Source organism: Caloenas nicobarica, chromosome 14 (genome assembly GCF_036013445.1).
Source record: "Caloenas nicobarica isolate bCalNic1 chromosome 14, bCalNic1.hap1, whole genome shotgun sequence".
NCBI lineage: Eukaryota > Metazoa > Chordata > Aves > Columbiformes > Columbidae > Caloenas > Caloenas nicobarica.
In genome coordinates, this window is record NC_088258.1 from 4313775 (window position 1) to 4331650 (window position 17876).

At 39.5% G+C, this 17876-nt stretch overlaps 1 protein-coding gene across 3 annotated transcripts in view; it reads right to left on the reverse strand.

Annotated features, from left to right (window-relative positions):
- The window catches only part of SDK1 (sidekick cell adhesion molecule 1), a 387985-nt gene that overhangs the window by 138138 nt on the left and 231971 nt on the right, over nt 1–17876 (reverse strand). For all 3 annotated transcript variants that reach the window (XM_065644569.1, XM_065644568.1, XM_065644570.1), the window contains exons 8-13: nt 11351–11434; nt 5470–5664; nt 4137–4253; nt 3711–3878; nt 1553–1655; nt 248–424 (exon numbers count right to left, since the gene is read on the reverse strand). In XM_065644569.1, coding sequence (XP_065500641.1) covers nt 248–424; nt 1553–1655; nt 3711–3878; nt 4137–4253; nt 5470–5664; nt 11351–11434 — 844 coding nt within the window. The remainder of the gene's footprint in view (nt 1–247; nt 425–1552; nt 1656–3710; nt 3879–4136; nt 4254–5469; nt 5665–11350; nt 11435–17876) is intronic.

Here is a 17876-nt window from a genome sequence, read left to right on the forward strand (position 1 = left end):
CAGTTACTTGGATGTAACTTCCAAGCCTGCAATTACTTGGAAGTCCAAGCAGCACAGCAGCATGTAAAAGGGAGAACATATGTCAAGATAATTTAATTAGGAATGAGCCAGGCTTAATTTTCCCTAAAAAACTCCACACTGAAAATCAAACTTACAGACTCCCCAGACCTCCTAGAATGAAATGCTAGAAAAAGGCTCAAGGATATCTGAAACCGAGCATAGTGTATATTTAAGATGGAATACTCACATCACTTCTAGTCGAGCCATTCTGGAGTCATTTCCTCCAAAAGAAATGACCTCACAGGTATAGTCTCCGATGTCACCTGACCACGTCTGGCTGATAAGGAGGGTTCCATCTTTCTCCACTGTGATCCTGGAACTGCTGGATGGATTTATGACAACACTGTCCTTCTTCCAGACATACCTGAGTATTACAGTGCTTCCGTTAATAATTACTCACAAAAACTTCAAAACAAATTGATTTGAACCGTGCAATAAGATATCAGCTTCTGTAATCACGTTAAAAATGAGAGGCGTCTACAGTTACTTCTGGGAACAGTGCCTTTTACAAATTTTGGCTTTAGATCAGTGATCAGAACGAGAAATGTAATTGCATCCAAGTTACTACATATTTTATAAACAATACTATGTATTTTACACGAAAAAGGTGAAGTACTCATGTCCAAGTTCTAAAGTCCACCCTTGTCAGCATTTTAAACGAGAACCTCATACTCCGAAGTCAACGGCTGAGGTGTTGGCCCATCTCTGCTAAGACCGTGATAACCTTAGACTGCCATAATCAGTAACATCTTAAACTGTTGTGACAAGGTTTGCTAGTGCTCATCCATTAAAATACACACATACCAATAAGTCACAGATGTGTATAGACCAGGGTCTTACGGTTAAATAGCTCCACATGACATTTTTAAGCCTGTATTTCTCTTTCTGAAGTTCTTTCTGCAGTTGACCCTTCTAGCACCCTCCAAACTGTTCCTGCCATTTTCTTTCGTGTTGCTTTCAGACTATGTGAATTTTTGTGGTAAATATATTTTTAAATGGTGAGGTCCCTCTAAACGCTCTAGCGCAAATGTTAATCGTTCAGTTAATTCTGTTTTTCTTTACACAGTTAAAGCAGAATATAGCCCCTAGTTATTGGGCTGTTTCCAAGAACATGGGCATATCTTATGTAGCTTTCATGCACCCCAATGTAAACACTTCTGAAATCCTATTCCTTCTCTTTGGCTTTTACTCTCATTAAGTATCAGCTTCTGACAAGTTGGTTTTATTGATAGTGTATTAACCTTGACAGTAAAATCATGGAAGGCTGTATTGAAGTCATGAAGTGGAACATAGCTCATTGTAAATAATACATAAGGCTGAAATGGAAGATGGGATTTATATGATTAATGATACAGTGTACAACCTTATAATGCAGTAATCAGGGGTCTGGCGTTAAAATCTGGGGTCCTGAAACTTCTCACCTAATGCTATTCATATAGCTTATAAAATTAAGCTCAGATAAACCACACAAATAAGAAGTGACACCACCAACCTGATTGAAATTCTGGGATCATGAGTCGCTCCGCATCGCAGAGTGGCTGTGGTTCCTTTGATCACAGTGCTGTCCTCAGGAGGGTGAACAATGAAAGTGCGATCTGAAAGGAACACAAGCCATAGTTCAGGTGAAATTACAGCATTTTGACTGGGATATTCACTCAGAGAGCAGGCAACCGAACATTTGTCATTCAAAGCAAGCAGGCCATTCCTCTTCAAGTCTTTGCTGTGAAGGCTCCCCTCCCTCTCATGTCATTGTGTCGAGAAGAGGTTGTCCGTGGTGGGGTGCAGAGAAGCAAAAAGCAGCAGAGAGCACGAGTCTGAGTCAGCAGGGATCTGGGCAGCAAGACTGTTAAAACTGGACTAGCTTTCACTTGGCTTGTGGTAAGCATCGGTGGCAACTCCCGAAAGTAATAAGGCAGTAAAAGTGTGTTTGTAATGTGTTATGAATGAAGCCAAACACACATGGAGTCAGGAAACAAGTCTCACTGTTTGGAGCAGGGAAAACAACAACAAAACCAAAGAAAATCTGTGCAAAGAAGAATACACCAGAAAAATATCCAGCAATCGGAAAACTTAAATGGCACCCTACAATCCCGTCAAATCCAGGAAAAAGGTTAAAGAAGGAGGAGCTTCTGGTGGTCTGAATTTTCCATGTAAGCAATATATGCTGTTTACTCAAATGTTTCAGAACATCTTTATTCAAGCACCTCCTGGAGACCCAGAACACAATAATTGCTGTAACTACAGCAACCAGATCTGGTGTGAAAGATCTCTATTATTCTTAACGCACAGCAGCAGCAGCGGATAGCATCAGCTGCAGCAGGTACACAACTAAGATGAGTATAGAAGATACGTGGATAATGTTAATCAGTCCCAAATCCCTACAGAGATAATCAGTGTCTACTGAGATCTCATATACACACAAGAAGGAATCATCAGCAAAATCAAAAGCTAACTTTAACAGCATGGAATTTTTAGCATTATTCCTGATGTACCTATGTATGCTTATAGCTTTATAATGGTGCTGTTGCTACACAAATATTAGGTTATGTTCACTTTTCTTTCTCCCCTCCACTGCAGTACAATGAACAGGAACTATCTTTAATACATATAAGAACCATGCCTTTGAGAATTAATAGGAAGGATCTCTTTTACTTGATCCATATGCTTGGTTCTCATTCCGTTCACAACATCCTGGCATGTATACCAAGTCTATATTGTCAACAAGATACAAATATGATGGCCATATGACACGAGCCACATTGCATTTACTGCCAGCATTGTTTTCAGCTATTCCCAAGTTCAAAAGACAAAATGTTACTGATTTAATTTGCACGGTTTGGGGATTATCCAATGTCAAATACGCACCACACATCAGCAGCATAATCAGTACTCCAAAGTATAGGAAAGAAGGACACAACATTTCTGTATTTATCATCTTCATTATTTTTAACTATTTTTAGTCTCAGCTCAAGGATCACTATTTCCTACCTTTAGTAACAAAAAAATATACTTAAATTTAACTCACTTAGGAGTAACCTGTTGGATCAGACTCTCTTCCCCAACAGAGGAAATAAAAAAATAGAGATCAAGAGCAAATGGTGAAGGACAGAATCACTTCATGGGTTGCCCTGTGCCATGCCAATCTGGTCGATGAGAGACTCGCTGAAGTCTGCTGTACTTTAGTTTGGCTTCCAACAGTGCCCAGGACCACAAAGAAATACAAAGGTAGAGGAAAATCATATCCATTGTAACTGCGGCCACAGCCTTAGTGACAGCATGGGCTGGTCTATATTGCCTGCAGAATCCTGGAGGCAGAAACCAACTGCAAACAGACACATCTACAAGTTAACAGGTCTGACTTGCAACACGAGATTTGCCAAGGCAAAACCTGAGTAAAAGCGTAATTGTGCTTGAAGCTCTATTTAAATACACTTCCTTTCACAAAATATAAAAATTTATATGCATAATTTTACAAACAAAAAGGGTATTTGTGATAGCTTTCCTAAAATAGATACATTATTCCTATTAAATCATACAAGTATCTCTATTAACTAGAAAAGTATAATTACTTATGAAAATTTCCTGAGCATACAACAAAAACTGATTAATACTTGATTAAAGTTAGACTTTAAACAAGGCATTATCCTTACTCCACACTGTCAGCATCACAAAAGCATTCAAGGCTCCTTCAGAGTTGACTGCACAGCAAGTATAATTGCCGGCATCCTGAAGGAAAACCGGTGTTATCTGGAGCCCTCCAGATTCAAGAAGAATGAAGCGAGGAATCTGAACCGAGCCGCTGGCTAAGATCTGGTTTCCTGAAACACAGAAGGGGAAAACAGCATGATTAGTGTCACGTAGACAGCACGGATTAAGCGCTGCAATTCTGGCTCTTCCAAAAGACTATTACAGCCCGTCCAGGCCACTGGCTCATTACAGCCCCACAACAAATCCTCTGCTTGCAGAACCACAGAAATTATGAAATACGCGCTAAATGGATCTACAGAATGTCAGTAACAGGAACGGGCAAAAAACATGGATTAGAGGTCTTCCACAACAACTTAGTAACTGGCTACCTTTCTTCCATGAGATGGCAGGTTTTGGGGCCCCTGACACTTCACAGGTCAGCACTGCGGTCATCCCCTCTGTAACAGTGGTATCCTCAGGAGGTTGGATAAATGCTGGTTTAATGTCTAGAATCAAAAATTTAAGAAACTCAATGCATCAGCTATCAGAAAGAGCCTTTACCTATTATCATGGACCACTTTACATCCACTTTTATAGAGCTGATCATGGAGAAGGACATGACAATAATACATGAAAACCTTTCAGCAGTGACTGTAACCTTTCGTTATTCATCTCCTAGGAATTAACTAATTCAGTTTATTACCTCCACGGAAAATAAAACTCTATCAGTACTTGAACATGTAAAGTAAGATGGCTCACAGAAGAAGGGAGATAAAGCTCAAAATGAGTGTTTGGGGGGAAGTTGAGAAATCTAGATAAACAAAACTATTTTCTTTCATCTTCATAACAGAGTTCTTTAAGATGAAAAGCAACTTGAGAAAGGCATTAACTTTGAAACTTAAATGTCAGCCAAAAGAATTTAGAACCTGAGTCTCATCCAAGACATTTTCCAAGTTTCTTTCTTCTCTTATTTTCCCCCAGTTGCATTTTATTGTATTTTTTTTCTGCAGTTTCCTAGATATGTATTGAACTGGGGCTGATCTATTTTCTGAGGTCAGTAGGAATTCCGGTCAGTATGTGTAAACTGCTTTTGGGCTAAAAATCACATTCCTGAAGAGGAGTTACAGTATTACAGAAATGCCTGTTAATAACCGCTTTTAAAAGAGACTACTAGGGTTTGTAATTCTTCCATAGAGAAGAGTGTACTTCATTAACAAAACCATTGCATCAGACTTTTTGGCCAAACAAAAGACATTTAACTTGAACTTTCTTTCCCACTGCTAAACGTAGCTGTAAACAAAAGACAAATAAAATGATGCTATGCACAATCATAAAGCAGTAGCTCAAACTCAGAACAGAATTGCATTTGAATAGAGCTAAATTATTTAAGTATAAAGGAAGGATAAAAGTATTTCACAATTATCCTTTTTAAAAATTTTTTTCCTTTTCATTAAGTTCTCCTTTTGTAGCGTGAAATGGGAAAGTTCACCTCAAGTCCCTCATGTCATGGCAAGTTTTTCTACAGGCTTCAGCAGATTGTGTTGAGGCCACAGAGGGTATGTTGGGGTATCTGACCGCTAGGATGTAAACACTTGATGAAAATCGAGGTTCTGTGAGTCAAACTAAACAAGCACAGAGCAATGGAGAAATCTGATGGACGCGGGGTCACGTAGAGAAGCGACAAGACAACGTATCAATCTCCTATCGCAGCTCCTTACTCACTGGTCACATCCAGGTAGGTGTAGGTCTGGATCTCCCCGGCTTTATTACTAGCGAAACACTGGAAGATCCCAGCGTCCTGAGGACGCAGCGCTTGGATCCGCAGCCCACCACTCAGCAGGACTTTATAGCGGGGGTTTTCCAGCTTGCTGAGGGGAACGGAGTCCTTATACCAGACCAGGGTGGGAATGGGAACACCTGAAAAAAAAAAAAGAATAAGAATTTTGCTATTAGTCTTCACACAGCAAGTTGTAGGTAACCCAAATACATGGCACTGTTATGGTCATATCCCTGGTTTCCCATCCTTCCACACCAATTATTTGTATTTTTACAAGCTGCTTTTGATAAATGGAGGCTGCATCTTACATTATCAGCGGTAATAATACACTGCAGAACATTTGGGAATAAAACCAGCAAACAGTGAAAAGGGGAATGTTGAGAAAACATGTTGTCAAATTACTTTCTTCACCCAATCATATTTCATGCTACTACAAAATAAGATTTACAGCAATTTCATGTTGAAAGCCAGAATCATGCTACTTCAACAGCAGCAGTGTGGCAATGCAGCAAGTCTGTGAGACTGTTCCATACCAAACGAGATTCTTCTGTGCTCCTGTAGCTAAGATATCAAAATAAAAAGGAAATGACAAATTGCACGTAAAAAATGAAGTGCTCACATTATTGTGTTCGAGTCCTAATTTGGCAGCTTAGTTTGAGCTGATGTACAAACAGCATGTTGCCAACAATGAGATGGCTGTAAATTATTATTATTTTTATTCATTCTGAAGCTTCACCTGTTATTTGAAAAATGCAGACATTAGGAGAAACAAAAATCCTACCCTAGATATAACTTACAGCCCTGTTTATTCCTGTTTCCTTTCATGTGCGTGTTCTACAAACCCTGACACAGGTATTTCACGTATATTTTTGCTGCAGTCATATCCCAGTCAGCTGGGATGAAGTGGCTGTAAATTTAGTATATACAAATAGTGTAGGATTCTCTTTTCTTCCAGAGATGTCAGCGGCCTTGAACAGTTGTACACAGATGTTCCCGTCCCGCTCCTCATATCAGACAATGTTTTATCTTCATATCCCAGAAATCCCGCCCTGATCAAACACTGAGGGCCCTACGCAGGGATCTGAAGGGAAGCAGATATTTTATTATGTGATTGGATAATCACAGGGATCACAAGGGTATCAAGCTGATTTAAGTTATCTCAGCACCAAACATGATATTTTCATAATCGGTGGCTATTTTTGAACACATATCGCTTAAAACCTCAGAGCTTCACACTCTCTTGTAATAAGGAGCTGTGGGTATAAATTCACGGGTGAGTGAAATCTGCCCAAACAGAGCAAAGCAGGGTATCACAAAAGTATTAAGGATGGGATGTCACTAATAAACTGAGCATCCATAGACAAGGAATTTCACTGCAATGTTGGCAAGGACTTAAGGATCTCTGAGCAAAAGCGCTAAGGGAAGATCCATATTATCATCGCTATCATTTTAAAAATCTCAAGGTTAAATACTATCGTATTATACTTCCGTTCATATCTTCTCTCTATGTACTTACTCTCTTTATACAGACAAAAGCTACATTAACTCCTGGAAAGAATGTACAAACAATGCATAGAAGGATTGAAAAACAACATTCAATTGCTGCTGTTATTTTTGTAAACATGTATCATTTACTACAATCACCTCTGATGCTTTTGTTCACTGATAAAATCAAATGTACTCATAATCTAGAAGGTAATCATCTCAGGAAGAAACCCACTACGTAGTAGAGTGCATTGTCTGACAGAGAATAGACGTAGCGAGGTAGCTTGCAATAGGCATAATTTAAATTTCATACAACAGCCCATATACAGAATTAGCGTAAATTTCCATGTTCAGAATTCTCCGTGAGTGTGTTATTCATCTCTTGAAAATCCTCCTGGGGAAATACGAATTATCACTGAGTGATGAAGAAATGGATGATGCAAAATGGAATGGTTCTGATGATGAGAAGCCTGGAAATTATTTCAAGTTTAAATAACAGCAACTCCATTATCCCACACGTTAGACTTGATAGGTGCCTAGGAAATAATGAAATCCCGCATTCAGTACACTCAAACCTTTAACATTGGTGTCATTCCATAAATCCCATTCTACTAACAGTATCAGCAAACCTTCTAATCCCATAATCGCTGTGAGATACACCTTCCTATCACCAGCTCAGCTGACAAACTGAATATTACCATCTCTATTTTTCTACATTGCCGTTACGGATATCTTCCTCTACTCAAAGTTATGAGTCTGAATAATAGGATCTTATCTAAGCACTCTGATGCCTGTCAGCAGCGTTCATTTGGGCTTCAGTGATCTTCCCAGAGAGATTTGTCTTCCAAGTTGTACACATTTTCTTTTATCATTTTGTTACCTCTTTGACTATAAAAATGGTTTAAACCAGCTTCCTTCCTTCTCTCCGTCTCTCTTCCCCCACAGCCTTTCCTCTCCCCACACCCCCAAAGGAATTTCGCTTCCTTTCCTCTCTAAATACTCTTGGTGAAAAAATTATGAACAGAAAAAAAGACCTTTTGGACTACGCCTTTCCAAGCAGTATCAGTCCTACCCTGCTCTTTGAGTGATTACCGAGTGGCCTAAAAGACTCGTAATAATAAATAAAATAAGCTTATTTCTCAGGATGTATGCAGCACTATTCATTTTTTCACAGAGGAATCCATCTCGTGTTACGGAGGAGAAGGGAAGGCCGAAAACTGAGGCTCTAATTCTGGCTTTGCCACTTTCTCTGTAACCTTGGGCAAGTAATTTATGCAACCTGAGGCTCAGTTTCCCCATCTGTGAAACAGATGCTTGACTCTTTGCCAAACTTAACTTACTTGAGAACCTGGATAAAAGACTCAAAATATTCACTGTGTCATTTTGGTTATTTATTTTTTATAGCCTTCTCTAGATCCCAGTGGGCTACTGGGGAATCCCAAAAGCATCTTTCCATCCACTTGTCTAAACAGGTAGAACTAAAGTCCAATTAACTGCACTCCCCAGACACCAGCATCACTGCCTGCAGCTCTAAACTTTCTATAAGCAAATAAGAAAAAGCATTTAAAGGAAAGGCATTGGAAATGCAGGCAGCATCAGTGACTGCTGTAAAATATACAGCGGCGCGTGGTTACTCGGCAGCCTGATACACTGAAACCCCATTACAGGGAAGTATAAAGCTAGTCTGTGCAAGCTGCAATTTTATTTACAGTTAATCTCTGCTTATACTGTGAAATGAATCTGTCTCTCACACGTTCAAAGTGCACCAAGACTTGGCAAATGGGCTCTGTGCACAGAACTTGCTGGGGCTGGGGGAAATAAAATCTGTCTTCCAATTTGTGGCAAAGGTACAGGGCTGTTTGTAGTGCTCCTAGTGCTTCATTCTAGCTCCCCACTCAGAGCAGGGAGTCAGCAGCCTTTATTCACCCTCTTGTTAAATGCTGGCAGTTGCCAGATTTGGGTAATAATGGATCAAAACTCCTCTCTGTTTAGTACTAGTATCTGTCCCCTTACAAGTCTGTGTTACGCTCAGCAAAACGATCCACATGAAGACAGGTTTCCATGCTCCCGCACCGCATTCATCAGCAAATCAGATGTGCACTAAGAGTTCAGCAGAAATAAATTATTTTCTCTCATAATGGTTCCCATATCTCCAGTAAGACTTCATCTACTGAGAATAGTTATGAGCGCCCTATGAATCCCTTTGAGCTAAATTGCTCAAACGAAGAGTCAGGGTAGAAGGATAAGTTAGAAATCAGCCTCTTCTGCCCCTCATTCCGCCAGGTTTTGGTGGGTTTTGGTTTGTTTGTGTGTTTGGTTTTTGTAATACACAACAAAACATTTGAGACAGTGCATCGTTTTTTTCAGAGACAGTGAGATAGTCCAGAGATTCGTCAAATAGTTGTGCAGGATTGAAACATTTTTCCAAAAAATCTCAGAATGTTTCTTTAACTCTGTTTCTCTAATGATACAACCCTTGGTTTTAATTCTACTCCTCGAAAAATCTTCTCCAATAAAAAAATGCTGACATGTTTGTCATATCACATGCTGAAACATAAAGTTGGTGGCACATGGCCAGAATAAACGTCTATCTAGTCACTTTTCTTTCCTTTGAAATTGTCTTTTCTTGGATGCTCAGGCACGAAATGCAAGAACAGCCCAAGGACAAAATGCTATTTCCATCTTCTCAGCTCCAGTAATCTGTGCTTTAGCTATTTCCTGAGCCAGAGGTTGCATTCACAGCTGTGTTTAATAGCCCTTACTAGATTTTTTCTTCCATAAATTTTGTTTGTTTTTCTAAATAATTTTTATTTCTGATATTAACCACTGCCTGGACCAATGACCTCCACAGTTTATGCTTTCTAAAAAAGTGCTACCTTTCCTTTATTGTACATCTCCTACCTGAAAACTTAGCTGGGTGCCTCCTCTGCTTCCTCTATGCCTTTCTTCCCAGTACATAACATTTTGAACCACAGCTTGGCACTGAACTGATATTTTCAGAAGACATACCTTTATCTGCATAGTAATAGGTAATTTCATCTCTGTCAATAATTTCAGCTGCCAGTTTATTGTTCAGTCAGTTCAGATCATCAGAACCTTTTGCCACTCTTTTGCGGTCAGTTTTAATGTTGACCATCTTGAATAATTTTATATAATCAGCAAATACTATCGTCTTGCTATTCACCCTCTTTTCCAGGGCATTTATGAGTCTGTTGAACAGCACAGGTTCCAGCAGGTCCTGCTGTGTTTTGTTTAAAAAAAGCTATTCATTCATGAGACCTTGTCTCTTATAGCCTGATAACTTTGTTTCTATAACAGCCTTTTGGTAAGAGATCTCATCAAGGGCTTCTGAAATTCTAAATCAACCAGGGCACCCTTACACACATTATCACACTTACATATTTGCAAAGCTTCCCTCTGGAAATGCAGTGTAGACTCTTTCTTACATAGATCATTAAAAAAAAAGCTTAAATCACAGTCGAAATAATATAATCATGCCATAAAGAATATCTTTATTGGGTCTGCTCTGGAGAAAGAACCCATCCAAACAAGGTTTGGGTGTTTCTTTAATCAAGGTTGTATACTTTTAACCTAAGGATCTCACGGTATCTTTATGTGTTGCTTGTTAAACTCAGCATCAGGGAAAGTGAGACAAGAAAAAGTTCGGTCACTTGCCCAAGTCATGCAGCAATCTGGTGACACAGACAAACGTGCTCTTAATCACAAGACTACAATGCCTCCCGCCTTTCTAGAGTGCTAAAATAGGTGGTGCTTCTGTTTCTCCGGAACTCAGTCTTAAAAACTATTTTGGTTTAGATGGAATTCTAAATGTTTGAAGCCTTTTATCATGTAATAGTCCTTCTGCAAACATCTTAACTACATTTAAATATTATATCAGAGTTACCGACATTTCTGTTCAGTATAAGAGTTCCATAATCTTTAGAAAAAAGGACATGTGAACAGTTCAAAATATTGACTGTTTGCATTGCAAATGATGGGTTCCAAAACCTCAGCTACTTTTCTGGCTCAGGACCTTAATGTCTGTTATACGGCAACAACTAAGAAGCAAAGGCAGGCTACCAGAGGGAAAGGAGCAGGACTTGTAATGCCCAACGGAAAACGTGAACGTGCTGGAATTCCTAATGTCTAAACTAAACTCAACTACAAGGATTGCCCAGTTTTCCAAGGGCAAAGGCCATCGCTCCATGTTGTACATGGATGTGAGTTAGCTAGTGAGAATGCAGAGGCTTCTGGACACTAAAAGCTGATCTAAGATGTTTTCTGCAGTGCAGGATATGGATATACCTCTCATCCGAGTTCAAACACGTTCTGCACACTCACCCATTGCCTGGCACAGGATGTCCACGTCTTTCTCCACTTCAGCCAAAATCACGCGCTCGGGCTCAGCCGTAAAATACGGTGGTTCTTTAGAAGGGGGAAAAGAAACAAACATAAACAAACAAAGCCACAGCAAAATGAAAAAAGAGATGTTGATTTAAAGATACCCATCCTGTAATCTTTCCACACGTGTTGTATTTAATACTGTGTTTTACAAACAGACTAGCTTGTCTAAGTTTGTCTCTATTCATAGATACTTTTTTTTTGGTAGTAAAAGCATCATAAAGAAGCCAACTTTTTTTTGCTGTGCTGAGTATGAATTCCAAAGAGTCAAGTCAATGTAAGTTAAGATTTAGGGGTTTGCACTACAGATTAATACTCAGAGCAGGGGCTACTTTTCATTTTATAGGTTTGAATCATGGAATATTTTAATTCTTCATTCAGAAAGGCTCTCCCGAGAGGTTTATAAAGGTTTATATTTACAACATAGTATTTTATAGGATAGTTTGCTTCAGTATCTAAACTAAATGCCACCTCATGAAGGCATGAAGCATGTCGAATAAAGTGCCATAACATGTCAGAAAGGCAACAGCGGAGGATAAGTGCAGCCTAATTAAAAAAAAAATTTCTTCTCAACTATTTTATTTCTTGAAAGCAAACAGATTTAATGCTTTAATAGAAGCTATAGTAATAATCATAAAAATCCACACTTTATCATTAAGACTAAAGAAAAGATATTAGACATTTAATTAAACAAAGACAAGATTCCAGAAATTGTAGAGTATGCTGTCATGTAACTCTTTCTTCTATGCAGCATAAAATTGAAGAGCATCATGTCAAAGTCCCACAGGCATTAAGGTTGCAGTAATTATCATGGTAACTAAAACCTGCCATAATCTGTTCAATGCAATTATCATCTGAGTGCTGTTTTTAGAAGCATTTTATTTGATTATAACAACAGTTCTGTTGTAGCATAGACAAACTCACTGGTAAGTTTTAGAAAAGATAATATACGTAGCTTGTGAAAACAAGTTACTTGTATTTTCATCTTAATGAAATCAAATATATTTGAAAAAATGCAGTAAACTACAAGATCCAAGGTCATTCGAGTTGACCTTCTCTCAAATCTCTTCATAAGCCGTGTCTGGAAACCAGACATGCAGTTTGTATTATTGACAGGACATTAGTATTTTCATAAATAAAACCAAAATGGCATAATTTTATCCTGCAAAATCTTATTTCTCCTGCTACCACCTGTACTACAGCAAGCGTTGCTATCATTTCACAGGGATGCCATGCCATGCCAGCAGGTATTCATCAGGAAGCATCTGATTAGAATGCAAAACCCCCTTTCCCGGCACTCCTCGCTAACTACAATAAAATACTTGCTTGAATGTACAAAACTGGGGTCTCCTTTGAGCACCAATGGGTATTAAAATTCTGTATTCATTCTAAATAAAGTCAATCAATATTAGTCTTCCAAACCCCAGTCAGAGGAGGAGGTGAGGCTGCAAAATAGCCTGGAGTACTCATTTACCCAGCAAAACCAATAAAACAAGCTACCTGATTTATTATATTCTAATAATATACGTGTTAACATTATTGATCCTCACTGCCTAAATATAAAACTATTAATAAACATGCATAATAAGTTGTGATTTATTGCATATGATCTCATGCATTAATCTAAACAACAAATTGAAAAGTTCAACATTTAATTGAAATTCCCTGATGGCACACTGTGTTTGACATGTCTGATCAACTAAGTTGCTGAGTCTTCTGGAATTCATCTAAGCCCATGTTTTAATTCTGAGTACACTCCTCATGCCATCCTCCAAGCCTTGTCTGATGTTTTCCTTGTGCTCCACTTTCCAGAATTTTATCTTTTTGATTTCCAAACTTCTAGCACAGTGTCCTTATGTACCTGTGTATCTGTGGACACACAGGTAAGAGTCCTTTTGTCCATCTCTCAAAATAATATTTGAGTCTTTCATGCTATGGCAATTTAATTTGATTGTGAGAGGAGCATCCAGACACATACCCCACATCCAGACATTCACTTCTCACTTTGGGCTGTTTCCATGGATGTCTCTGCAGTCTGCGAGGTTCAAGTGGATTTTCCTCCTTTTAGGGAATTCCTGGCTGATGTCTTCCACCTACCCTTTCAGGAGGCACTCTGACCTTAAGGGGCCAGTTTCTAAACCTGCCAACCTTCATCTGCCAACTCTCAAACTTTCTCCTACATCAGCAACTTATCCACACATCAGTGCTAAATTTGCAGATTTATCTTCAACATGAGCCGGGAGACCAGCTGCAAAGCACTTAATGCAACCTCAAAAGATGTTAGTGGTTCCACGACCACTGCTCGTGTATTACCATGCACACAGTTCCTGCAGTTACATTTGGCGTATTTATACAGTCTGCTTTCCCAGTGCCTCTCCCAAAATCCCATCCTACAATCTGTGCTCCTTCCTTTGTATCCCACACAGGCTGCCACGCCACCCTCAGCGAAACTTATTACATTAAGAGATGCTTAGGTGAGCAGGTATCAGACAATGCATTACCTGACAAGGAATGTGAAGTCAGTGACAGCTGTCACTTAGCAAATGGGACTGTGATGTTATAAACGGAAGACTCATGTCAGCTTTTTTTTGAAAGAAGCAGGGAGAAATGGAAGCAGATAAGACAGAAAAAGAGCAGGAGCAGCAGAAAGTTGCAATCTAAAGGCCACAGGCAAGTCCCAGAGGACTTTCAGGGTGTAGGTGGGCCAACAGATATGATTTCCAGTCTTCATCAAGCCCATATCCACCTTTTCCCTCACACTAAAGCCTGCTGAACTCAATTCTCACCGCCATCCCAGCACCTGGAAGCCCAGCCAAATGCTCCACTTGACATAAAGGGGTCGAGAGGCTGAGCCAACAACTGCCCATAGACGGGCCAGATCTTGTTCTTGCATGATAAGCAGAGATACAGCAAACCTTCCAGAAGCAACTCTACAATTTACTGATTGTTAACTACCTGCGTCTGCTGCCTGGAGTTAGAGATAAGCCCGGACGGGAAGACAAGACTAATTCATAAGGGAATTCTGGAAGATCTAGATTACCACATGGACAACAGTGCTGTGGCATCCCAAGTCTAGCATCCGCAGAAACTTATTCTTGGTTATTTAAAGTATAAGAGAATCAGAGCACTATAGGTGTAGTTATACTCCTAGGGCTTTGAGGGAAATGCAGCAGTGATTTCCGTGCAAGTTGTGCTGCTTTCCCACGTGCACGGGTCTTCCACTAACAACACGGGTGCTCAAAAGTCCCTTTGCAGTGAGGATCTCTGGCTTCAACAGAACTCAGGCTGCAGAAGAAATAGCTCTAATTACAGCTGGTAGACAATTAAAACCAAGGCTCCTCACTTTTCAGATGAGTCACATGTATCACCTGCACATCAGACGTGGGCCTGTAGGCCCAGCGTAAATTCAGGGTTTGTGCATTTGGGTGCTATACACCACCTGGTGAATAACTATCAGAAAGAGGCCATAAAAATGCAGCAATATTTATAGAGGTCAGATGGCATTCTGAAGGGGCATTCTGGCTGTCTGTATTTGTAACTCTATTGCATATTTATAAGGCTTGGTTTGAATCACACAGTATGAATTTGAACATTTATTGTTGTAGGCAATAATCATGTGTTGAAATTTAATATGTGTGGTGAAATTACAGTGTCTTCCAAACTATATAACATGCCAGACACAAGCCCCCAGACATGGCTAGTTCTAGGAATGACAGTAGTCTGTTGGTATCAGGTCAAACATTTAAATTTTTTCTGAAATTATAGAATCACAATAGTTAGAATAGGAAAGGACGCATTACACCGAGTTCATCCTGCTGGCAGTGCCATGTGCTGAGCAATGAGAGGGGTCACATCTCTTATTACACCAAAAGAAACAGATACTGTATTGTTCGGATATTGTATTGATGTTTGACTGATCTTAACTAAAAGGTCAAGAACAAGCAAAGGGGAAGAAGAATATCTGAATATAAATGCGTGCTTTTAATAGTTGTTGAGGGTTTTAGGGGGTTTTTGCGCTGCAGACATCATTGAAAATAGATAGCCTCCCTGCAAAGCCCCTGGGAGCCTGCAAAATTTGATACTGTTCTAGCTTCCCCCATGCAGCCTTACATGGTCACTGATTTTAACATTCAAAAGATAGCAGTCAGCATCCATTACATACCCTTCAAGCTGCATTGGAGATATGTGACCTAATCCTAGATACATACATGAAAGTCAGAAAGAACAGAGAAAGCCCCAGGGGCTCCTCCAAAGCTGAAACTCCTGCATCACTCAGAAATTCAGGCCTGCATATTTAAGAGAAAAACTGAGCCTTAAACATGGAAGCCTTTCTCTAGTATTACCATAAACTAATTTATTTGGTGAATATCCTGTAAAGAAAGGGGAACTGGAAACTTGAGAGCCCCTTGTAGGTACAAAGTCCATAACTTGAGACAGTCAATCAGACTGTCCGTGCTGGGAGAGAAGCCAGATGGTATGTGCAGGGGTAGCAGGATTTTTTTTTTGCATGAATATCAGGTTAAAACAGAAAGAGATGAAAAGGTAGTCTTAGTTTCGTGTTACTACCCCTGCTGCAAGCTGCAGTTGGTGTGTTCCAAAACCTTACAACAGCATAGAGAACACACCTCCTGTTTGCAGAACTGAAACAAGGGGGAACTTCTGAATGTCACAGACAGAACTGGACTTGTCCCATTAGTTCACTGTGGTCCAGCTCCTGTGTGCCTTTGTGGTGAAGGTGACATGTCTGCACTCATCTCAAGAACCTCTGAGGCTCGTCAAATTGAAGATTGTCAATATTTCTCTGCTTTGAGCCCAAACCGAAGTTTGGGCAAGTCCAAAAACATTTTATATTATAGTTTTCCTGAAAATTCTTATTCTTTTCTTACGCACAGTACATGAACACAGTCATCATGGTCTTTTCTTAAGCACAATACATAACTGCAGTCATCATGAAAAAGTTCTTTCCTCAGCTTGTAAGACATCATTTGTAGTGTTTGAATGTGTCTAAGCTAGAGCCACGAGAGCTATTGTTTCCAGAGGTCTGAGCACGAGGTACCGAGGTGAGAGGAAGACGACTTCTGTTCTGGCACTTCTATATGCATTCAAAGCAAATTCATGAACAACGGCAATGCACAAAGAAGGCCCTTCTGCATCTCAGCACTGCTGGAGAAGTTCAGTGAAGGAGGAATAGCCCTTTTGTACTGCTCCTGTATCCCATGAAGCTGTGTCCTTCGTACCTGATGAGAACCAGGGCAGCCTCTAAGAGACACAGACCTACAACACTCCCTCACCGTCCTTATCATCAGGAAGAAATCTATCCAGCTGGGATGTAAAAATTCTACTTGGGAAACCCCAGGATGTAAATAATATGTCTATAAATGTTGTTCTTTGGGCACAAAACTGCTCTAAAAAGAAGGGAGGCCCTCGACTGTGATTCTGATTTATTCTATCCCATTCCTTTGGACAGGCCAAGAGGGCTTCAACACTCAGTTCTGTACAACACCTCATCATACCAGGCCATTATTCCTAATGGTTTATCTCCTCATTTTGTTCAGATTTTGCTGTCTGACCGTATCTTATTTAAAGAGTAGTATGGATTTCATGCAGTGGAAGGGTTTCATTCCTCATTTTCTTAAGCTCCTAAAATTCGTAATTTCCCATAGGACAATCACTTAAAATATGACTACTGCAATTTATCGCTAACTGAACTTGCAGAACTGGAGCAAAAGAATCTAAGATTAGCTCAGTTTTCCAATTGGTTTGCTCATGAGAAGACTCCTTAAATTACTTAATCTTCAAACTGTTAGTGATAAAACAAATGTGCTCTTATCTAATCTGCAACAAATCTCTCCCAAACTGTTACTCCGCCAACGGAGGAACATACAACCCTTTAAAAATTTATAACAACTGCAGCTAATAAAACCAAGGTTTGGAATCATCTCAGTTTATCTTTGCTGGAACAGTATGAAGATGTCAAAAAACTCTTTGGCACACTCAGAAGAAAATTGTAGTGCAGTACAAGACTAGAGGATTTTCTTCTTGCTTATGCAGTACTACCTTATTACATTAGAGATTCAGATTTTTCAAATATTATTGTGATTTTCATTTACAAACCGAGATGTACTCTCAGAAATATTCAGAAAAAACTTCAGAGATAATATTGTAGGTCACAAATAATAATTTTAACTGAGGACATGCCTTTATACTAAGTTCCACTGCCTTCTAATAAAGCTCTTGTCACCATCTGAGCCCACACCCAAATTGCCTGACTTCCCTTAGCTGGGAAAGGCAAGGACTAATATATTTGCAAAAAACCTTCGATTAACTCAGTATTTGTGATATCTTTGACGCATCTTTTTATCGCTACCCCTATTCTACCTGTTAATAGCAAAATATTTTTTCTATTAATCCACATGAGCTCTCATTACCATACTATTGTGGGTCTGATTTATCCCACCCATTTTGA